The 24,310-nt window shown below is 41.0% G+C and overlaps 2 protein-coding genes across 3 annotated transcripts; one reads left to right on the top strand and one right to left on the bottom strand.

The window, feature by feature from the left end:
- The first annotated feature begins 2,811 nt into the window (after positions 1-2,811).
- Positions 2,812-13,411, top strand: nadk2 (NAD kinase 2, mitochondrial). Of its 2 annotated transcripts, none has more exons than XM_041969560.1 (12): positions 2,812-3,594; positions 3,667-3,755; positions 3,852-3,940; positions 4,084-4,165; positions 5,123-5,206; positions 7,117-7,256; positions 7,362-7,452; positions 7,581-7,724; positions 10,832-10,887; positions 10,959-11,012; positions 11,094-11,217; positions 12,178-13,411. In XM_041969560.1, exons 1-12 carry the CDS (start codon positions 3,370-3,372, stop codon positions 12,314-12,316), a joined length of 1,317 nt encoding a protein of 438 aa, XP_041825494.1. In that variant the 5' UTR covers positions 2,812-3,369; the 3' UTR covers positions 12,317-13,411. The 2 variants fall into 2 exon arrangements, with proteins under 2 accessions (XP_041825494.1, XP_041825495.1); XM_041969561.1 differs by having other exon boundaries at positions 2,814-3,594; positions 7,629-7,724.
- A 1,056-nt stretch (positions 13,412-14,467) lies between these two features.
- skp2 (S-phase kinase-associated protein 2, E3 ubiquitin protein ligase) lies at positions 14,468-23,368 on the bottom strand. The gene is made up of 10 exons (XM_041969562.1): positions 23,196-23,368; positions 22,392-22,639; positions 22,200-22,311; positions 19,409-19,552; positions 17,823-17,957; positions 17,627-17,725; positions 17,418-17,545; positions 15,674-15,725; positions 15,491-15,598; positions 14,468-15,316 (listed from the first exon to the last, which is right to left on the bottom strand). Exons 1-10 carry the CDS (start codon positions 23,207-23,209, stop codon positions 15,097-15,099), a joined length of 1,260 nt encoding a protein of 419 aa, XP_041825496.1. The 5' UTR covers positions 23,210-23,368; the 3' UTR covers positions 14,468-15,096.
- Between the last annotated feature and the right edge of the window lie 942 nt (positions 23,369-24,310).

Here is a 24,310-nt window from a genome sequence, read left to right on the forward strand (position 1 = left end):
ACCTCCAAAACCAAGGAGGTCATTATTGACTTCTGGAGGAAACATCAGTGGCGACTGTGTGGAGAGGGTGGTGGACTTCTGCTTACAGGGGGTTCACATTTAGGAGGACGTGACCTGGAGGGTGAACACCTCTGAGACTGCTGGTGTCCTTCTATCGGTGCTGCCCTCTCCAAACTCTAGAAGAACTACACAGTGCTCGTAGCCTTAAAGAGCACAGACTATCATTAAGGACACTTCACACCCTGGAGGAGGACTTGACCTCGTTTGAACTGTTGCTATCAGGCAGATTCAAGAACAGTTTTTATCAAACTGGAGTCATCACACTCAATACTAAACAACACATATAATAAGCAATGTGTGTTCTGTGGGACGAGTGGAATAACAGGATGTGATGGGTCTCTGCTTTTATTGCTTTTATTTGTATGTTTTATAATAATTTTATATAGAAAGTATCTGATTGGATGGCACTTTTAAATAGCGTACTTGTTACAATGACAATAGATATTCTATTCTATTCTATTCTATTCTATTATGTAAGATGTAAAGATGTTACAGCTTAATCATTTTATCCACTGTAAATGTAACTCACACATTCACTGGCTTTATTATTTATGGTGCACTCCTGCTGTCTTGTAATTCCGAGTTCCCCAGAGTAGGTAGCATCTTTTCTGGGTTGTTGGCGTTCCCTCTGAAAAAACAGGAGCCTCCAAAAAATTGTGCGCTTCTACAATTATGCCAAAAAAAAACAAAAAAAAACAAACAATTGTAAAAATGTGCTCCATGAGAACACCAGACAATGTTGGTGATAATAATTAATAAAATGCACATACTGACACGACATTTCATGAACAACCACACCTTAAAAATGGTCTGGTATTAATTATCACGGTGTGTGAGTATGTTACATTGAACTTGTATTTGAAAGTCACAGAAAACATCAGCAGACAAAACACATTTAGATTAAACATGATAACCAGTTTATTCCTTTAAAGTCTGATCTAAGAAATACTGGGCAGAAAAGTCTATTTTTAATCTGAAGTCTTTTTTTGGCCCTTTAACAACGTTTTAAAAAACAAAACAAAAATAATTTGCATATATGTACAGTTTATTATACAGGTAGTGTGATATATCAGTATTATTGTGGTGCAAAAGGTGTCCACCAGGGGGCAGAACACGAGTATCAGATTGCATATAACAAAGTCTTTCACTATAAAATGATGCAATAGGTTTCAGAAAGTATTTATCAGCTATTATATACATTATTCAATGTTATATTTGTATTTTCCTCATCAAGATATCCTGACATTTCAAGTGCACTTGAGGGGTGGCATGGGGAGCCCTGCTCAGTTTGCTTAAGGCAGCTACATACTCCGGGAGAACTTTGTTCTTGTTCTTGAGGTCGCAAAAACAAGAAAAAAGTTTGTTTTTGTTCAGTCATTTCATATGAGAAGCTTCATCCGCCATGGGGTGGGGATTAGGCTGCTGTAAAAGGGGTGTCTCTGTTATTATGTGCAATGAACAACTGGCCTGGTGATTTCATCCTTAACGAGGAACTTTGCTCATGGCAGGGTGGGTCATGCATGCAGCGGTGCCGTGTCCTTATATACCACATGTGTTGTATTAATTTTTGTATTTTCTCACCACCTTGATCAGCTGTTAATTAAAGCTATCCGTTTCACCATGCATCCGCGGAAATGTGGAAGTAACAGCGTCCTGCTTCACGCTTTTCCACGTTACATATGCTCCACTCATATGTCTGACCAATCACACAATTCTTCTCAGAGTCCCACGAGGAGAAAGTTCTGCTGGTGGAGATGCCCCCAACCACGTCCGTTACAAAGAAATGGCTCCATTTTGTTCTTGTGGTTTAGAGAACAAGAAAAAGGTTTTTGTTTCTGCAGAGTATGTAACTTTACACCTTATACCAGTGGTGCTGTGTTAGTCAGAGTGGGCCCACATCCAGTCCTGCTTAGGGCCCCATAAAGGCTCGGGTCGGCTCTGATCAGAAGTGGTGCGAGTACTGTTTCCGTATGTTGCCTCAGCAGGCCAGAGGTCAACTGCTTTTATTTCTTTCTTCTTTTTTTTTTTTTTTTAGTCAAGTCTGGTTCCAGATAAAACGTAAAATTTTCCAAAGAAAACCATTAAATCTCCCAGCAAGCAGAATTCTGTTCTGTAGAAATGTTTTAATTAATTTATTGGAACATTTATTTTTGGTGAAATCAACTTCATTTAAGTTTAATTTCTATTTAATTTCTTTTTAAAATTTGTTTGTAATGTACTTTTCAGTGCTTCTTCCACATCCTGCTGTAATGCTTTTAATGGGTTTTGTAAAGCACTTTGAATTGTCTCGTACATGAAATGTGATAAGTTAATTAACCATCTCACTTTAAAGGAATTGTTCAATTTTTCAAAACTTAAGATTTCCAAATACCATATTTGTTGGCATTGCACAGAATATCTTTCTTTAAGTAATGGCTTATATGTAAACATCACATACAATATGTTTCTATATGTTATGCTCACAGGAATTTAACATGTTCACTGAAAAGCTCCGCCACCTAGTGTGTGAACAACGCAAGACACACACTGAGTGGAATACAGCGCGTGAATGCTCGTGTTCAAAATAAAGTCCAGTTTCTGTGCTTACAAACGTTGTGCTTCTTAGGACCATTGATAAATTACACCATATAAGGTCAACTAGGATTTTACCCAGAATTTAGATGTTTTATTATAAAAGACCGAGCAGTCTCACGCAGTCCAGATAAACACCAATACGTCAACGCGACGACTTCCCTTCACGTAACCAATCAGATCAGACGTTATTGCGTGTGACGTAGCTGTTGTATACGTGCCAGGCTGCATGGGACATGTTCCTGTAGTCCTGCTGTTTTGTCGTGTAATTTCTCCAACTTCTGTGTCAACTCATATTGAAATATTTCCAGACTTTGTGTGTATTTCTCGGCTTCATTGGGTCTGTGGTGAGAATAAATTTAATTACTTACAATAAAAGAAAGCTGAGGACATATTATGAACCTGCTATCTACTTTTAGCCGCCAACGGAGCCTGTTAAGCTAGCTCTAAACAGACAGATACGGTCAGTTGGGTAACTGTCTAAACAGCAGGCTGTTGGTGTTGTTTACTTCTCCGCTGTGGAGACACTCAGCTCGGACAGAAGTTATAATAAAGTTCGAATTGGTTGACCAAGCAGGAAGGAAGGGAGAGAAGATCCTTGTGACCGTCCTTGGCAGCAGGGTCTGACTTCTGGACTGGACAACCCCCACCTGTCCGGGAATGTCCCCTGCTTAAAGGCGGCGCTGACTCCTGTTTGGCTTCTGTTGTCGGGTTTCGTGATCGTGTTGGTTTGGAGGAATGGCTCGCTGCTCGGTGGTCAACGTGTTTTGTCTCGGGAGTCGAGCTGTCTGTTTCGGGCACCCTCTTCGCCCTCTGCACACCTCGGTTTGCACCGCCTCATTGAAACCGAAATCTGGCTTCAAACCTGAGAAAGTGGCGGTGGTTACAAAGACGACCAGATATGAGTTTGAACAGCAGCGTTATCGGTATGCAGGCCTGTCAGAGGAGGACCTGAAGCAGCTGGTAAGACTTCATTAAACACTCAGACACGGTTCTCCTCCTGATAAACTGACATTTATCCGTGTTTTTCCTCAGCTTGCCATGAAGGGCTCCAGCTACAGCGGCCTGTTGGAGAGACACAACATTCACACCAACAACGTGGAGCATATTGTTAAGAGCCTGCAGTAAGATGTCTCCCATAAATTATTCCAGCTCAGTCCTGACAAAGATGGAGAAGATTTCTTAGTTTGGACACAGTCTGTTCTATGATCTGTCTGCAGGAGAGAAGGCATCGAGGTGAAAGTGGTGAAAAGAGGGGAATACAATGATGAGGTGGTGCGATGGGCAGACGCCATCATCTCTGCTGGAGGTGAGGACATAATTTCATTGACCTTTAACTTTGTGTCTACTCATGATGTAGAGAGTGGGCGGTTCATTCATGTGGACAAAAGCTTCAGACAACAGATCCAAGTACACAATACAAGTTCTCTAAACTGCAGTTTGCTTTGTTAGGTGATGGAACAATGCTTCTTGTTGCCAGTAAGGTTTTAAGCAAGGATAAACCAGTTGTCGGCGTAAATACAGACCCTGAGAGGTAAAACGATTTTTTTCTGCTGGATTAATAAACAAGAAATGATGTATTGTGTCTCGCTTTATCAGTAATAAGTTAACCTCTTAAGCCCCAACATGAGGTCAGGTCTGTTATGTAAATATAAACATTTGTGTTATCCACTGAAAGTCAAGAATCTCGGCTAAAAGCTCATTAAAACCATTTATCTCACCACTAAACACCGTTAAGCCAACATACAATTAAAAGACCAGATGCAAAAAGTCCACAAAAAGATGTAAAGAAAATAATGGATCCACATTTTCACCCCTCGGCATGAACATGGACAAATGATGTCTTTACTGAAACCAGCCAGGATTCACAGAAGCAGAAGAAGCAAAATTCTGCTTTACATCTAAAATATATCATCATAAATTATGTCTTAATTTTGTTTGCTGGCTTCAAAAACCTCTGTGCAGCAGGATAAAACCACAATTACTGAAAACCTGCATTTCCCAGCCTGCTTACATGGATTTGACTGGATGATGACAGGTTTCAGTCATTCTGCAAGACTGATATTTTCCTCCTTACCGTTGATGGTGGTGATCATGGATGTAAACATGGTGACACCATTGTATTTCTACTGGATCAAAAATTAAAATGAGAATCAATCAGCTGATTGAAGCCGGATTACGAGGAGATTTACCCCTCGTACTTTACCCCCTCCACATTTATCTACATCTGGATAAAATCACAACAAGAAGAAGAGCTGGAGATGAATTTAAAGCCAGTGGGACAGCAGTGTGTCATTGCTTCATGAGTCTTTGAGCAGAGAATGTCCACATGTTGGGTCGTTTTAGAGCTGAAACCCTCACAAGATGATTGGGGCTCAAGATGTTAAGCTTTTTTAGGAAGTTTTATTTGGTCTAATATGTGCAGCTGTACTTAATTCACATTTAAAGTATTTAACAGCGTGTTCTGCTGTAATGTTTATTTTTATTGAAGGTCAGAAGGGCACCTATGCCTGCCTGTGCGGTACACTCGTGCCTTCCCAGAGGCGTTGAACAAACTCTGCTGTGGTGAGTTCAGGTGTGTATTTACCTTCAGTCGTCCTCGTTAGCTGTCCTGTCTGTTCCTGTGTGGGCTCTAAAAACTTTAAATCTGTGTTGTCTGGAGAAAAGTCACATGGTTTTAAAACCCCAAAGCTGCGTCCTCAGATTAAGGGGGATATCTTAAATCCAGTTATGGTGGCTGATGTAAAAAAAGAAAAACAGCTAAATGCTAATGAGGCTTTACCTGGGGTTTACTCTGAAATGAAGGTACAGGTACTTTCATCAAATATCCTCAGAAGATTTCATCTACAGTTAAAGCTACAGTTTGATGGTTTTCACAACTAATTATGTTTGTAGGTGGAGGATAATTCCTAGTTACAGAAAAATGTTTTCAGATAGTATTATTCATGGTTTGGATGTTATTTATCATCAGGTGGAACTAGCTGGGCTTCATGGCCATCTCGTGGAGAACTTCTTAGGCCCATTTTGTGCCTTGTACATAGCACGTGGAAGGACCAGAACTTTCTGTCTTGCCAGGCTCAAACAGGATGTGATAGCACAGCCTGCAGAACACTGTGAGAGCCGTTCTGGTCAATCTGGTTTCTATTGTAAATAAAACCCCAGTTCCTAACACAGTCAGATGCAGTGTAAAATGTAAATAAAATAATAATTTAACGATTTATAAATCTCATCCACCCATATTTCATTCTCAATACAACAACACGTCAGAGGATGAAACTGAGACGTTTCACCGTGAGATGAAAATATGAGCTGATAGTGAATCTGATGGAAAAAGTTAGAACAGGAGCAACAAAAGGCTGGAAAAGTACCTGGTACAAACCAGAAACACCTGGAGGAGCATTTGACAACTAATCAGGTTACCTGGCAACAGGTCAGTAACATGACTGGTATAAAAGGAGCATTTCAGAGAGGCAGAGTCTCTCAGATGGAAAGATGGACAGAGCTTCACCAATCTGAGACAAACTGGATCTAAAATTCTGGAACAATTTCAGAAAACTAAAAAAACAACAACTTGTATTTTGTGAAGACTTCACTGTGTTGTATTATGTGGTCTGAGCTGTTATTGGAGCAGCTGTGGGATCTTTGGGCTCATTCTCAGTTTAAATTTTGTAGAGAATTTTGAAATAAAAGAATGAGACAATATCTCGTAGCATTACATGCTGAGAGGCCAAGAACAGTAAGGTGAAGGTGTGTTTCTACTGGCTACCTGAGTGTGTTCTGTCTTCGTTTGTGCACATCCTCTGAAATGAATGATGCGTACAAAGATTCAGTGTGGAAGTGACTGGATTTCTCATTTCTAATCTACTCAGGAATCTTTAAAATCATTAATCATTTTTCATTTGTCATCTCGACATCAGGCATTCCTCCTCCTCATTTGTGTTGTTTACACCCTCCTGTTTGCTGGAGCTGGTGACGGGTAAACAACCATACTAGGTACAAGGTTAAAAAGTTCACACATGCTAAGATGAAACATGAAATAACACCAGAGATGCTCCATTTTCCTGTAACTTTAACACCAGAAGGAAAGATAACAATACAAAATGATAAAATCCTAGAACTTGTTTGTTTTTGTTTTTTTTAATGAAATGCAGACCTGTAATGTAAACATGGATTTACGTTCCAAACTGAATGAAGTAGACTTGATCAAACCTGAAACCTGCTGCTTTCATAACTGGAGGAATCTGATGCTAGAAGTCCAAATAAAGATAAATCTGTATGTGTTCAGATGGTGGAAGTCCAGCTGTGTACCATGTGACAGGTATATAATTTTATGTTGACGTCGTGTCTTTTGTCCTTCACGGTTGATGAAGAACAACCTGAGGGAAAAGTATTTGTAAATGTTTTTAGAGGTCATTATTTTTCTGTGTACCACTGAAAATAAAAGCTGTGTATGATGCTGATGTGACCTCATGTGACCGTTTCCAGGTGGCTGTGGCGTCAGAGGATCCGTCTCCATTTGGAGGGAACGGGCATCAATCCCACCCCGGTGGACCTTCATGAGCAGCAGCTGAGCCTGGAGCAGCACAGTCAGGCTCACCGGATCACCACCATGGACAGCCAGCAGAGTAGGACCTGATCCCGTCCAGCTGTCCTCTGAGACTCTGATTAAGACGGGAAAACCTGCCGTGGTTTTATCCTCCTGATGGATGTTTTCTTCTCTTTCCTGTCAGGGACAGGAGTGTTTCATCAGAGCTCCAAGCCCAGCCTCCTCCCTGTACGAAGTCTCAATGAAATCTTCATCGGAGAATCTCTGTCCTCCAGGTACTGATGATTGAACATGTGTGTGCGTATGTGTGTGCATGTTCTAACCCTCATTAATCCCCAGCCTCTTCACCTCCACCCTGCTCCTCTCACCTGGACTCAAACGGTGAAATCTCTGTCCACCACAGGGTGAAGTTAAAATCCTTCAAACCCCATGTTAACCTCTTGCTCCATAGGGCCTCCTACTATGAGATCTCAGTTGATGATGGTCCGTGGGAAAAACAGAAGAGTTCAGGACTCAGCATCTGCACGGGAACCGGATCCAAAGCCTGGTAGGTAGAAACTGTCACACTGAGCATGCTCAGCTTCCGCTTCATCCTTCCCGAACAAAGACAGGACTGTTGTCTGTTCCACTTCTGAACATCTGCAGCATCTCTGTGCTGGCTTCAACTAACACACACCTCTCTCATCTCCTCTCCTTTTTCTTACACGTTAGGTTGTTGTGCCTCCCTCCATTAATCCAGCTCATCTCTGAAGGGAGGGACATGCAGTCATTAAAAATATTTAATTTATTTTTGTTCATAAGTTTATTTAATTCTTTAGCCAAATTAAATAATCAACACTAACCTGAAACACTCGAATGAAAAGCAGCAGAAAGAAGAAAATCTCATAAATCATGAATTAAACCAAACGTATGGATGAAACTAAAACATATTTTACACTTCATTTACCATCTACACATCACCACAAATACAAATAAATCTCCTTCATTATGTTTTCTTATAACAGCTTTAATCATTTTTCTAAACACAATATTTGATTTTGCTTCTCAAGTTTCTTCCAGATTTTTCTCTAAAGCAACTCCAGACACAGAAACATGTCTTTTGTTCTGAATCTGGTTTTTATAAAAATCTCACAACCTTCTAGTTTTAATGGTTTTATCTTTTTTTTTTATCGGATAGTTTTTGGGTGTTAAATATTTCCATACATTGATCGCGCTGTCATCAACGAGACCATTAACTTTTAATAACTTTAACTGGCTGGATCTGGATCAGCTTCTACTAATGATTCTTATTAAAACTCGATTAATGGATGTTTCACATGTAGTTCCACATATTTAAACACAATGATTCACATATGGAACAATAACAGAATTATCTAATCGATATAGGGATTTATTTTCCAATTAAGCATTTACTTTATGTAACATAAAAATTTTTTTTTACTATTTTTATTTTTATACCATTAATATGTGACTTCATGACATATTTAATTAATATTAAATCCTCAAAATCTTCATTTCTGAAGGTATTAGTCAATACTTAAACCTTCAATATTCAATGAAAATTTAATGTTTGTACCTCTATTACTAAACACCATGAAATATGCTTTATTATGCTTAAGGGATAATTTTTTTTGTTTTTTATTTTTTCCTCTTTGACATGCTCTATAATTTCACCTCATAAAACAAAGTTGTATCATCTGCGAATAAAATCCATTTTAACAGTTTAGATACGTGAACAGGATCATTATTACATAAAATAAACGGTTCGGGACCAAGGGTAGACCCTCCGCATCAGATTTTAGATGATTTATTTGGACATTTTCTGTTTGTTGAATAAATTGTAATCCGATGAAGAACCACCCCTCTGATTTAAAAAAGAAAATGGCTTCCTGTAAGGACGACAAGCGGTCCAGCTGGATAAAGCAGCTTTTAGTCTTTCCAAACAAGGATGGGTTTAAGAGAAAAACCTCTTAAAGAAACGCACCCGTCATGGCACATGTTCGTGTATAAAGGCCAGGAAGCTGTTGGCTGGTGAAACAGACGCATCCATGTTTACGTCCACAGAATTCCATCAGTCGGGAATTCTGACAGCAGAAAGTTAAAGATGACACTTTCTCTTTATTTTTCAAGCAACTGTTTGGGAACCCTGGATGGTTAGTATTTGGGAAAGATGTGGGTTGTGGATCTTTTTTGTATCTAAGCCAGTTTTTCCTGTTTTTTTTTCCTTCATTCTCCCTTGCAAAGGCCTTCCAGTTCTGCGAGATTCCTCAGCCGTCTCAGAGGTCAATTCACAGATATTCAGTTGAGTTTAGGTCAGAAGACTGCAAGGGTCACAGTAAAACCTTCATCTTGTACTTCTGGAGGTCGTCTCTTGTGGATTTTGAGGTCTGTTTAGGATCATTTTCCTTTTCTCATCTTCAGCCTTTTACTGGTTGTTTTATTGGTGCGTTCAATTTGTACTTGGAGGTCGGATTTTCCAAGTTCCCAGTCAGAAATTTTACGTTAACGCCCTTTGAAGTCGGATACCCGTCGAAAGTCGGGGCAAACTCACCAACCCCGACTTCACCCAGTAAAGATGGCTGGCCAACAAATCAGCGGTTTATTCCTGCATAAACTTTGTCTACACTAAACCAAAACAACAACCACCACCGAGCTGCTTTCATCCAGTAAAACACATCCACCAGCTTCCCTCTGTGGAGTCACGCTTTACCTTCAACGTCTGTCATCATTTCCACCTACTGGTTTAATAAACGTCTGTAAAGGGATGGCGTGAGCAAAACAAAGACTTTCCTGGCGTCAACAAGAACGCTCCTAGCTGGGATGTGACGTCATTCCCAGATAAGTGTTCCCAGTTCGTACCATATGTTTATTATTGAATCCATTCTTCCTTCTGCTGGTGAAATGCTCTCTGTGCCAGTGGCTGCAACACAACGCCATAGCATGATTCATCCACCCCGTGCCTAACAGCTGGACAGGTGGTCCAGCAAGCAGTATATCACAAATCCTCCTGAGCGTCTTTTCTTGGTCTTATCTTTATGTCCACACTTCCTGTCAGTTAGCATATCTTAATGACATGACAAACGGAGGAAACTGCTGCCTGAAAACACTTCTCTATCTTCTCATAGCTTCTCCTGCCTCCACAATCTTCATTTTCAGAGAACTGTTGAGAAGAACTCATGGCTGCTGATTGTTGGGATGAGGTTAGAGGAGTCGGAGTATTTGGAAAGCTAGTCTTTCCTGACGCTGATAGTGAAATAGTCCTAACCCTAACAGGATGATTCAGGTCTGAGAGCTCAAAGTTAATGTGAATTTGGTTTTTTAGACCCTGAAAATCATTCTTACCTGAATTTGTTAGCTAGATGTTCACACAACATGCAGATTTGGGTTTTTGTTGGGTTTTAGAAAACTGTCCATCTTTTACCAGAGCATAGATCTTCATCTGGCCGACTGTTTCTTCTTCTACTGTCTGAAACAGCGTGCTCAGATGTTGAGTCAAAGGGAAGTGGAATGATAAAAATGCTGCTGAATGAGCGTCGACAGGCTGTTTTTCTTGCGTGGAGGAGCAGCTGTTCAGGTGCAACATGGACGTAAATCTGTCTGGAGATCTGTGGACTTCTGGAATGAGATGAAATCCTCTATTCTTTCTTTCTGCAGGTCGTACAACATCAACAAGCTAGCTGAGCAGCCCGTGGAGGAGCTTCTAAAGATTGGTGTGTACATGTAAACTGGTTTTACTTCAGAAACTCCTGGATGTCCCTGACTTGTTGTTTTTCACCTCTAGGAAAGTCTCAGGCTGGTCTGGATTTCCCTCTAAATAAAGAACTTATAGAAAAGGGTGGGTTTATGCTTCTGATGCAGTTGTTGACGTGTTTGTCCTCATGTGGACCTCTTAATGACGTGGTCTCTTTGTCCTCAGTGACTGAAGAGTACAACAAGTCTCTGGTGTTCAGTCCGGACGACAGCCGTCTATTCTACAGCGTCAGGGAACCCATCGTCAACCGAGTGTTCTCCAGCAGCCGTCAGAGAGGCTTCGCCAGCAGGTGAAGCTCCTCAGAGTCACAGCAGGACGCCCACCTGCTTACCTCGGGTTAAAAACATCATCAAAACCATTTCTAGCAGTTAAGACAATCAAAAGAGCAGGTAAACAAAGTCTGCAAAAGCGTAAAAAATGATGGATCCACCTGTTCTCCCAACGGCATGGAGTCAAACTACGTCTCTGTACGATTCGTCATCTCCAACCAAGATTCACGGAGCCAGAGGCAGAAGAAGCAAAGTTCAGCTTCACGCCTGAAAAACATGAATTCTGTTTTAACTTTATTCTGTCTGGCTTCAAAAACTTCAATCCACCGAGGTGAAACCTACATTTCCCAGCTTGCTTACATGGATTTGATTGGTAGATGACACGTGTCAGTCATTCTGCTAGACTTACCGTTGATGATGGTGATCATGGATGTAAACATGGTCACACCAGCGAATTTCTACTGGATCACATGATTAAAATGAGAATCAATCATGGAAATCAGCTGATTGAAGCCGGAGTTATGAGGAGGTTTACCCCTCGTGGTTTACTCCCTCCGCTTTTATCTGCTTCTGGATAAAATAACACCACAAAAGAAGAAGAGCTGGAGATGATTTTAAAGACAGTGGGACAGTAATGTGTCCCAGATTCCTCCACCACCAAGTTATCTCTTCACTAGAACCTCTGTAACCTTACTGTTCCCCTTCAGCTCCACAAGTCTCTGCATGGATAACAGACACATGGTGATTCATGCTTTCTGGATCCTGCAGCAGATTTTCAAAGTGCTTATAAAATGTAAATAAAGTCCTTCAGGTTCCTTTGATCCATCCTCAGTTTAAATCTCACCAGTGTTGCTTTATTTTCACAGTAAGACGGTTTACACAGAAGTCAGAGAAATAATTGTCGGGTCATTTTTAGAACAGAAACCCCGTAAAGACGTTTGGGGCTTAAGAGGTTAACCGACCTTCTTCTTCCTCTTCAGGGTGTGTGTTCGATCTCGGTGTTGGGACGCCTGCATGGTGGTGGACGGCGGGACGTCCTTCGAGTTCAATGATGGAGCCATTGCTACGATCAGCATGAGTGATGAGGACCAGCTGAGAACGGTCATTCTGGACAACTGAGACCAGTTGGGAGCACACTGCACCTTACTGGTTCCTGTTTCTAGATTAAACTGGTTTTCATTTTTCTGCCTGATAAAAAAAAGTTATCAGTGTTTTTTTTTTTCTTTTCTTTGAGTAACTTTGTGAGTTTACACAAATTCTTTATTTCTCTTTGCCTCTCCTCATCACTGTCCCGGCTGAGGCAGCTGGATACTGAGCCAGACAACGATGAACTGCACTACACAGCAAAGGCTCAGGCACCATCTGAACTCATTTGGCTCAGAGTTCTGTTACATATACTGCAGCCTGGAGGAGGAGGATGGTGATGAAGTACGTCTGTTTGGGAGTCTGAAAGTTCCTCCTCAGATCTTTCTGAGGATCTCCAGACAGAACCAGGACCATGAAACATTTCTTTCTACTCAGGAGATGCTGCTGAATCAGAATGACCCCAGAGATCTAGATTTATTCTAGATCTGAATGGTTCACCTGACTCCATCACAGCTCAGAATTGTGCCTGGAAAACAGCAGCTTCCACCGGTTCCTGTTGGATGGAGTATTTATTGAAACCATCTTCTGGTGGATGAAGTGCATCTAAGTGGCAGCAGGTCTGAGTAGGAAGGATTAAATGAGCGAAACCATGTGTTTATAGTGATGAAGAGGCAGTCTGTGTGTTTTAGACAGCAGCAGAGCTCAGGTTTAATCCTCTCCGTTCATTATTTATTCCATCTGGACAGAAAAGACCTCCGTCAGCGGAAAGCACAGCAACATGATTATTAATCTGTGTGAATTCTACAGGAACTACATGCAAAGTCAGAAGCTGAAGTTCCAAAGTTTTTTGTTTCTGCTGTGTAAAATGTGCATGAGGTGGAGCTGCCAGTAAAAAAGCACTAAAGTTCAGATTAAAGCTGAAGTTCAGAAGCTCGGCTGAAGAAAAAACTACTGCTTTAGCCTGCAGCTCCAGGTTGTCATGAAAGCTTTGATGGTGAATTTTTCCAGTATGGACTCAGGAGATGAACTGATAAACCAATCAGAAACTGATGTGCCAAAGTTCCTCCAGGAAGCACTGCCACCATGTTCCAGTGTATGTTTTATAACTGGATAAAGTGGGATAAATCAGAAGCTCGTGTGTGTGTTTTTCTTTATTTAATCCAGTTTTCAGCCTTGTTTTCAGTCTGTTACCTCTGGAGCACGTCCCTTCACTCAGCCACAACCTCACCCAGGACTTATCCAGAGGAAATTCCTGGATTGTTCCGGACCATGAAGTTGTCCAGATGACTCCTTTTCAGGAAGACTGACATGAAACAGCGAAGTTTACCACCTTTAACGTAGCGATCGAGAGGATTTACTGAAGACTCAGTTTTCAGACTGAGACTGAAAATCGTTTGGTGTAAGTTCTTAGAGACATTGTTTATGTGTCTCCAATCTGGACTGATCTTCATCTTCCTCCATCTCATTTCCTGCAACATGTCTGCCTCCATCTACATTGGGGGTCTGCAAGTTTACTGATAAAAGACCCACTTTTAGAACCTGTCCCTCATAAGAAAACATCTTACGTTCTACAGAATGAAGCAGGGAAACATCTACAACCTGCAGGACCGTGACCCTAGGTGCAGAACCTATTTGACTTTTAAAAAATAAAACTAAACATTTTAAAGCATTTTGTGTCATTACAAAAGGAAATGCCAGACCTGCAGAGTTCAGACATCTGCACACCTGTAGATGATGTCATTCTAATGGTCCTTTGCAGAGACATGTCTCTAATTTCTGAACTATTTCACATTTAAGTCCAAGAATAGATGCTCTATTTCAATGAAATATTCTTTTGTGTTTTCTTCATTAATTAAATGAAATGTGAGTCCATGTTACACTTTATGTTTGCTAACTTCTCAGCATGGTGTTGGTGCCTGGTCCCTGATCTACATATTCTGTCTTCAGATTTTCCATCTTGATTTCCAGAGCTCCCACAATGAGATGAAGCAGTGATCTGTTTCATCTTCATTCTTAGCATCGAGATCGTGGAGTATTTCCCGTCAGCATCAGTCTGGTCAGCTTTATTCTGATCGAGCTGTGCTTGTTGGATTAAAGCTGGAGCAGAAAACATAACAATTTTCTTCTTATTCTGAGCAAATCAGAGAAACCAGACAGTCTGAAAGCACATCCACGTCTGAGGAGTGTAAACAGATGTGTTGAGTTTATTAACATGAATATGAGAGAAAACCCTTTATCAGCACTCTGAAATGAAGTTTCAGTCAAAATTATCCCAAAATTTGAGCATCTGTCCACACCTCCGATGCTCATGAGATGAGGATTTATAGCTGGGAAACCAGCTCGTATTCCTTATGTGATGTTTTAAAGGGAACTTTTTTCCAGGCATCAGTTTAACTGGTTTACTGTTTAAAACTCATTTTAGGAAAATGAACAGTTCAAGTAAAAGATGAGAACAAAACGTTTGCCCAGACGTCTGGAACATAGACATACCTGCTTCAGGTACGTCCGTTTCTGGATCATTCACAAAAATTCTAACAGCAGGTGTCCATGGAAACACAATATCCAGATCCATCATATCCATTAAAAACAAGTTCAACATTATTCCAGCAGAGAACAGGACCATAATACTGTTACCGTGACAACCAGGCATCATCCGAGCCTGTTCAACCTACTTCTTTACAGCTGGTTTAGGTTCTCACATTATTACAACTCTGCTACAGGACTGGAGACCCAGAGATCTTCAGGACCAGGGCCATGAGCATCCTCTGAACAGCAGCATGTACTGAACACAACCCCGGAGGGAAGTGTGGTAGTCAGGGTTTGAACCTCAGTCGACACCTCCTGTCCCACATGGTGCGGTCGCTGGGGGACCCAACCAGCCTGCTGGAGGGGGTGGGCCGGGCAGTGGCGGAGAAAGGCCTGGAGTTGATGCTGACATGGGACATGTCCTTCTTCAGAGAGGGCAGCTGTCCATCCTGGAGGAGACCAAAGATGTCCAGGTGGGTCAGGGAGGGAAGCGTCTTCCCCAGGTCTCTGGAAATTGAACCACAGTCAGATTCAGACCCAGTTAGAACCAGAACAGTAATCAGTACATGGACATATCTGTCCATCTGTCCAGCCTGGTCATGCATCCTGGACCAGGACCAGGTCAGGCTTTCTGGACCAGGAGGGCCAGACTGGACCAGGACTGAGTTGGGGGTTACTCACGTGAGAGCAGCAAGGTGGATGTGGTAGCAGCGACTCAGGGCCAGATGCTGAAGATGTTTCAGGTGTCTGAGAACAGGTAAGCTGTCAGCCATCAGCAGAGTGCTGTCACTGTCACCATGGAAACAGGAAATTAATTAAGGGCCGAAGATTCAAACCTGCAGCACGAGGAGGACCACCACCTACCTTAAATCTAGAGTCTGGAGGTTGGGGCATCTCTCCACCAGCACCTTCACATCTGGAAAGATCAGACGGGATCATCTCAGATCTTCAATAAAAACCTGATCACTTTTCTCTGTGATTAATTCCACTGCACTGGTTGTTATTCATGTTGTTCTTCTCACTGCTGTGGCCAATCTGAGCTTCTAATCCAGCGGAGATAATAAATAATAAAGTAGTCAGCTGCAGTCTGAGGGGTTTCTTTTTTCCATCAGTACCACCTCAGAAGATTTCAGACTCTCCAAGTTCCACCTTCATGTCATATTTATTGTAGAGTGGTCCAGGTCTAAATAGAGGTCTCTTAGCAACATAGTAGTGATGGTGATGTTTTTATGATGAAATGTGATAAATAATGCTGTTATCATGGATCATTGTGGATTTACCAGATAGAGTCTCTGAATAAAAACTACATTTAGTGGCTGGATTGTAAACCTCCTGGACGGGATAGAAATGCTGGAAAACTTCCGTAGATCAGCTAAAGGGTTAAATATCCATCACAGTTTATCCCACAGAGCTACACACCACCGCTCCTGAAACACTGCTGATGATAGAAGCTCCAGGGTTCTAGTGAAGTTTCAAAGCTTAATCAGCTTAATTTAACATACAGGTCCTTAAATCCACAAAAATCATTTATTATGAAGGTAAAAAAAAATCATTATCACAATAAAATCCCCCAAACAGCAGTTGTTCTGTTCAGTAACATATTGAAAGAAAGGCAGTGTCTGTCTGTCCCAGGTTTGCACTCATTTCATAGTGTCAAATAAAAACCATCATATCTGGTTTTCCATCAGCATCAAACTGGGAGTTTCAGATGTGAACGTTCCAGCGACGCTGACAGCAGCTCCAGGTCACCTGGTTTGTTTCGGTGCTGTGAAGATGTCACATCATCTGATCACGCTGGAGCAATCACAAACCTCCTGAAGGATGTCTCTGTCCTCTTATAGTGGACAAACTAGTTTCATTAAAAAATATCTGCTTACTTGAAATTCTGTTAAAGTTGAGCAGCTAGTTAGTGAAAGGAGAAACTGTTACTGATGATCCTCATGAGAAGGATGATCCTACTTCTGAAAATATCTGATAATGCTTCATCCTACAACTAGAGGGAGCATGAGTACCACCGGTGGTACAGGTACCGTCTGAACTGGGTTTATGTGGGTGATAGGGCTGCAACGATTAGTCGACGTTGTCGACAATAGTCGACAACGAATTTAGCCGTCGACTACTGTCGGCAAAAAAAAAACAAAAAAAAAACTACCGAGTGAGACAATCGTCTTCTAATCCTATCTCTGCTGAGAGTTGCACATGCGCAATAAAGTCCACCAGGGGAAAAATATGGTGGCGGACCAGGGAGGAAAACCGCGGAGGAGAACGTTAAAAGTCTGGGATAACTTCACGTTAAACTTACAAAATAAATTAAATACATGTGAGATTTGTTAAGCGGACCTTGTGTACCACGGAAGTACGTCTGCATTGCTCGAACATTTAAAGAGGAGGCACATCGGTCTTACTTAACAACCTCACGCAAGATTTCAAAGCTGAAAGTGAAATAAGATCCATATATAATAATCATGAGATACACAATCCGATTGGTCGACTAGTCGTTTTAATAGTCGGTGACTAATCGACCATCAGAATAGTCACTAGTTGCAGCCCTAGTGGGTGAACAGGTCTCTAATTCCTGGTATAAAGTCCAGCAGCATCCTTCTCTTACCGTCCAGGGTGAGGCTCTCTCTGTAGCCACTGAGGTTGAGGTTGGTGACACTGGGGCTCAGATTGTTAATAACACTCTTCACGTGATCTTTGCTGAAGCTGCACCAGGATATGTTGAACTGCTCCAAGCTGCAGAACAAACCACAACATGAGTAGTCAGCAGAGAAGAGGGAAGAGAGGGAAGGAAGGGCTGGATGAGCAGGTTCTGACCTGGAGCAGGATTTAAGCATGGTGGCCAGAGCTGGAGCAGAGAAGTTGGAGCAGCCACACAGATTGAGCTGCAGCAGGTCAGGGTTCATAGCCAGAGAGCTAAGGAAGGAAAAAAAGTGATTCTGTAGGTTTCAGGTTAACTGGACCAGCACAGCGTCAGCTCCCAAGTCCTCTGAAGGTCTGCAGTTCTTCCTACCTGATGATGCCGTCTGACAGCTGCAGACCTTCCAGACTCAGATGCTTCAACAGTCTGCAGCGATGGATGATGGTCTCCAGCGTGGAGGTGGGGATGATGGAGCTGGACAGATCCATCTCAGTTATCTGCAGAGGACTGAAAACAAGGAAAGACGTCACCCATACGACCCGAGGACCAAAACTGGCCAAACACAAGGTCTAATCTAGTCCACAGGTAAAATAAGGTAAACATGAAAATAACATATTTACAACAAAAGTAACAAATTCCTAATTTATCCACATTTTTTTTACTTTTTGTTTTATGCACATGTCAATAAATAATCTGTACAATAAATAAATGTATAAATAACTAAATTCATTGTAATAAGCACTTTTATATACATATACGTATATGAAGTATACATAAATTAGGGTTGGGGCTTGAGTAAAAAAAAAAATCTAATTAATTAGGGACTTTGTAGTTAATTAATCATATTTAAATCGCATAAGCAACCTTTTTATTTAAATGTATTTTAGTGAACGACTGAATCAGACATTAATACTGTAAACTAGTGATGTCTGGAAAAATGCACTTAATTGCATTTCATTTCCAAACAGTAGAAAAAGAAATAGAAAATGATCGCTGGCCCAAAATAGAAAAGTTAAAGAGTAGTTTAAGTAGTTTAACCAGCAGCTCCAGCTGTTCTCTGATTAAGAGTCGACAACATGTTACAGAACTTTCTACATGTTTTCCTCCACACGCTTCATTAATGTGTGACGGTAACCACGACGGTATCAACCAGCAGCTTCCAGTCTGGTCCTGGATCAAAGGGGAACGTCTCCTGATCTGGAGCTGGAAACTGCTGGACGGGGGAGGGGCCTGAGGATGGGGGAGGGGCAAAAGGACGGGGGAGGGGCCGAAGCAAATGTGCTTTCAACTCAGTTTCCAAAAGTCTCCATAATCACCAAAAAAAGTCTTTTGATTTGTCGCTAGTCGCTTCCTTGAAACAGAGTCACTAGACGGGTCTGAAAACCCACTAAATATAGCGTTAGCTAAATTAGCATCACTGATTTAGCCGAGCTCTGACATGTCCATCAATTTTATTGGTGTACCAGATATCGTGCAGAAATTTTTTTACGCGTTGTTTTGAACTCAAACTGTGATTATATGCGTTCATTGTTTTTGCAATTAATGCGTTAAAGTCCCATCCTTAATTTAAATGTATATAAATAATTATACAATATACATATCACAAATTATATAAATGAAATATATTAAAGTGTAATTGAGGTAAAATATAGTTTTATAGTTTCCGGTTGTTCGGAATACTCTCTAAAACATTAACTTTAAACATCTTAAAAAAAACTACTTGTACTTCTTTGTACTAAAACGAAAAAAAAAAGTGGACGTTTCATTATTTCTAGGTTATCATGACGTTGTTTAACTGGTCCAACCCACTAGAGACCAGATGAATGTGGAACCTGAACTACAATGAAGCTCCTGCAGTCGATGGACAGTTAGAAAAACTCCCGTTGGGTCCTTCAGACAGAAATGTTCTTCCTGGACGTTACTGAGGAGGAACTTTAAGCAGCTTCTGCTGAACTCACGCCGAGTCTGAGAGATGCAGCTCTTCGACGAAAGCTCGAGGGCAGCGCAGCCTGCGGACTCCAGTCTTCAGCACCTGATGCAGAGCTGGACCCATGTGCATCAACCCGTCCAGGTCAACGCTGTGCCACAGGGACTCATCAAACCTGGGACAGACACATGTAATGGGATTAAACAGCAGGTCAGATGATGAGTGGATATTAACATTTCCTGGTGTCAGACCTGCAGTAAAGCATCTTGATCTGACTTTATTTCATGTTTAGACAACATTTCTTCTGATTATAGGAAAACTTCCCTCTTAGCTCATCAGAAAGTCGCTTCTGTGTGAAAGTCATGGCTCTTCAATGATTTCAGGCCAAAGGCCCCAAACACATGCAGAGATGGAGCAGGGACCATCATTCAGCTGATGGACATGTGACCTTGGATATGAATGTCAAGGTTGATTATTAAAGTGAAGATTTTGTTAAGATCAGTGGGTTTGGTGATCCAGACATTGTTTCTGTGCAGCAGACCTTCTGGAGAAGTAAAAATGTCCAGATAGATGTACATAACACACAACAACACTGTTCCAGGTGAAAGCCATCGGCGCTCAAACTGATTGAGTATCTTCTGCCTCAGCAACACAGAGGTTAGAGAAGGGAGGTGTTTGCAAAGCTCTCTTCTTGACTACACTGACACCAGAGGCAGAGGACGTCTCCCTGGCTGAGTGACAGAATATTTTGGCTCATGACAACGTCCATACAGCTGTGGGTCAGACCTGCAGTGCTCAGGCAGGAACATCTGGATCTGGTAACTGAATGAGCTCTCGGCCAATCATGGGGAACCTGACAGAGCCAGCATGTAACGTACAGCTTGCTGATTGGCTCAGCAGTAATAGGGGGTGGGGTCCTCCTCCTTGTGTGCAGGGGCTTGAAGGAACTGGTCTAGTCAGCATTGGCAAACACCTGGAGACTCGGGCTCTTAAAATCACCGACCAAGTTGGTAACCTGGGAGTGTTGATAGACTCAGACCTGACTTTCAGCAGCCACATCAAAGCTTCACTAAGAAGCTTTTTACCAGCTCAGAAACATCAACAGAATTAAAAGTTTAGTTTCCCAGAAAGACCAAGAGAAACTCATCCATGCATTCATCTCCAGTAGACTGGATTACTGTAATGGTCTTTTAACAGGACTTCCTAAAAAGAGCATTAAACATCTGCAGCTCATCCAGAACGCTGCTGCTAGAGTTTTAACCAGGACTAAGAGATCTGAACACATCACACCAGTTTTGAAATCTTTACACTGGTTTCCAGTCAGTCACAGAATAGATTTTAAAACCCTTCTGCTTGTTTACAAATCCCAGAATGGTTTAGGCCCAGAATACATCTGTGATATGTTCAGAGAACATAAACCTAGCAGAGCTCTTAGGTCCAAAGACTCTGGTCAACTAGTCCAGACCAGAGTCCAGACTAAACATGGAGAAGCAGCATTTAGCTGTTATTCTGCAAACAAATGGAACAAACTGCAAGTGGAGATTAAACTTTCCCCAAATGTAGACATTTTTAAATCCAGGTTAAAAACATTTCTTTTCTCATGTGCCTATGCATGAAATCTGCACGGTAACTTTTTTTTAACTTATCTTGCTTTTAATCATTTTAATGTAATTTATTATTTTATTGTGATTATGTGTTGATGCCTTTTACTATTCTAAATATCTGTAATATCTTTGTTTTATGTAAAGCACTTTGAAGTGTCCTGTACATGAAATGTGCTATACAAATAAACTGCCTTGCCTAGTCTAGTCTCTTGTTGCGAGTGAACTGGTTCCCAGTGTGTTACTGAATGTGCATGTTTGACTGAACGACATCTTCTGCCTCCACTTGTCCATTTACTACAATATGTTGGATTCACCTTAATGTGGATTTACATTTGTACGGGAAAATTATTAAAAATATATTTAAAAAAAAGTTTTCAGACACCCCCCCCGGTGCTGTTATCTATTACTGCTATTGTTACACATACCAGCTTTTACACTTACAGTTTACCTTATTATACTATAGTATAAATACTGACTGTTATTAGTGTACTCCCTGTAGCATCATTACCGTATGAAACATTATTATATTATAGTGTATTAAACTGACTTATATTTTATTTGATTTATTCTATTTATTTATTTCACTCTATTTTACATCATGTAACATCATTAACCAACTATTTAACATACATCATACAAGAGTATCGGGGTTATTGTATTGTAGTAGTGTACATTATTATACGCAACTTCAAACCATAATTTTTTTTTTTTTTTTTTTTTTACACGGTTTATTATATTACACCATACTGTACTAAATTAGTATACAACATGCTATTGTTATTTCATATACACTATATATACACACTACATTTTATGGTGTATTACTATCACGTTACTTTCTTATAATTAGTTTGCTTCCCTTTAAAACTCTGACCTACACTGTGTGTATTGCACCAATGCTCTGACTGTACGTCTGCTTGTGTTCACCGACTTCTTTTCTCTTGGTTTTTCTTCCGTGCTACGTACATACTATGAAACTACTGTGTGCCATAAGCTGCCCCTCAGGTAAAAATGGTTTTTGAGTTTAACTGAATTATGATGCAGTAATACAGCAGGCTTGGCTTAATGCTGCAAGGATTGTGTTTGTGCATGTCCTGTCATGGTTAAATATCTGCTCATGAAATCTGTGTTCTTTAACTCTTTAGACTATAAAATGAGTATAAGGTAAAAGGGCATGTTGCAAAGAGATCCTGTAGAATGAGTTTAGTGGAGACTCACGCCAAACGATGCCAGCGTTTGCAGACTACGGAGACTCTGAGGAGGTCTTGGAGACTGAGGCAGAAGCAGATCCTGAGCATCAGCTCATCTGGCAGGTAGTCCCATGAGATGCCTGAAGAAAGAAAAGTGGTTTCTGGTTTATTCTTACAGGAAATACCACACAGACACAGTACTAAAAGGAGGTTTTACTACCTGGTTCTTTCTTCTTCTTTCTAGATCTTCTGGCCAGGACAAAGTGATTGACTTCATTCTCCTTCCCCTTGCTGAGGAGCCGTTGGTGCTTGTGTGGTGGAGACCACTGCTGGATGAGCTCTGTTGGGGTGCATTCAGAGACCTGCTCCCCCCTAGGGACCCCTCTAGACTTGCGTTTGTTGGTTCTGTTGGGCTGAGACAACATGGAGCTCTGGAGGCTCAGGAAAGGAAGTTCCTGCAGTGGCAAGCTGGATGGAAAGAAGGGGTTGATCAAACGGTCTAAATAGCATAAATAATGAAGCACGTTCTTATTCTAACACAGATACATCATCAGGGACCTCCAGCAGCTCAGCATCTCCTTCCCCGCCATATTGAAGCGGACACCAGCGGCATGACCGCGCAAATTTCAGAAACAAAAGAAAATACAAAAATCTGTCAGTAATCTTCCAACGTGCAAATGAGTGTATAGTTATTCTGGTTTTTAGAGTTTATATTCAGTGTTTGGTTTCCATATGAGACCAGAAAGAAACGCCGATGGCCCATCAGAGGCCAGGCTGGGAGAAAGCGCGGTACCGATCACAGTTACATAACAACAGGTAAACGAGGACTAAACATTAACCAGAATCCTTTTTAACGAGATCATCGGTCACATAAAGCAACACCTAACCTGACTAACTTTGGTATGGTTAAGAAATTGTGAAATCAGTCTTTCGTGGACGACACGTTTAAAATAAGAGGCCGGAAAGGCTCATGTGAATATTTTAACAAAATAAATAAAAGAAAAGAAAATGTTAATTAGCCAACCTGTCTTCGGGCATGTCCTCCTCTTCGGATCAGGATCTGCTCAGTTCTAAGGTCTGGACATTAACTTTTCACTGGTGTCCTTCCACACAGACTCTTTAAATCCGCCGCGAGCTGTAAGGCGCCCTGTTTTATTTACGCTATCAACGTAGAACGTAATACGTATTACGTCTCTTCTTCTTCTGGTGTTTTATTAGCGGCAGGCAAACGTTACAATGGGGCATTACAGTCACCTACTGGTAAGGAGTGTGGATCGGCACCAGAGGCTTATCCTCGATATTCTCTTAATCAGAACTGATTTAGCCAGAAAACTAAATGAGATTTCATAATAAACATTTCCCGAGCTGCTCTGTAACATGCCTGGAAGTTCAAACAGCAAACTTTTACCAACTTTATCCTTGGATGAAATTCCCCACGTGGTTAGAGACAGAATGCTGGTGGTCTGTCGAAACACTGGCAGAACTGGTTGGAAATCATGGACAACAACCCCCAACCGGTCCATGACCAGTGATGTGCGGTCAGGGGAGGCAGGTGCAAAATAAATAAATAAATAAATAATAAAAAAAAAAAATCACATAATGTAATTTTAATATTTGTCCACTGATCTTTGTTACACATGTATTTTCTGCATGATCCCAATATTTTTTAACATTATCTTAAGTAAAATAACTGAATATGCGCCTGGTGTGCCCGTTTCTGTTTTTCAGCATGTCGCCACTATAAAGTTTACAGAAAGATTTATTATACACCATGACTTTCTAAAGTTTGTGTAATATCTTTAATGTAAGTCTGTGACAGTTATTCTCACTGATCAATCCAATTGAATTTATTTATAGAGCACGTTAAACAACACTGTTGACCAAAGTACTGAACAATAAAAAACTGCAAATAATTTAAGAAACATGTATATCTATAAATACACTAAAACATAGGCCAAAAACCTCATCAGTCAAGGAATTATAAAAGAAAAAACCTTAAGAAAACATAAAAGCATCTCCTCAACTGGTGTTAAAAGCCAAAGAAAATAAGTGGGTGTTAAGAAGAATTTTAAAAACAGACAGCGAGGAGGCATGTTTTATGTTTGAAGGCAGCTGGTTCCACAGCGAAAGCCTGATCCC

Source organism: Melanotaenia boesemani, chromosome 19 (genome assembly GCF_017639745.1).
Source record: "Melanotaenia boesemani isolate fMelBoe1 chromosome 19, fMelBoe1.pri, whole genome shotgun sequence".
NCBI lineage: Eukaryota > Metazoa > Chordata > Actinopteri > Atheriniformes > Melanotaeniidae > Melanotaenia > Melanotaenia boesemani.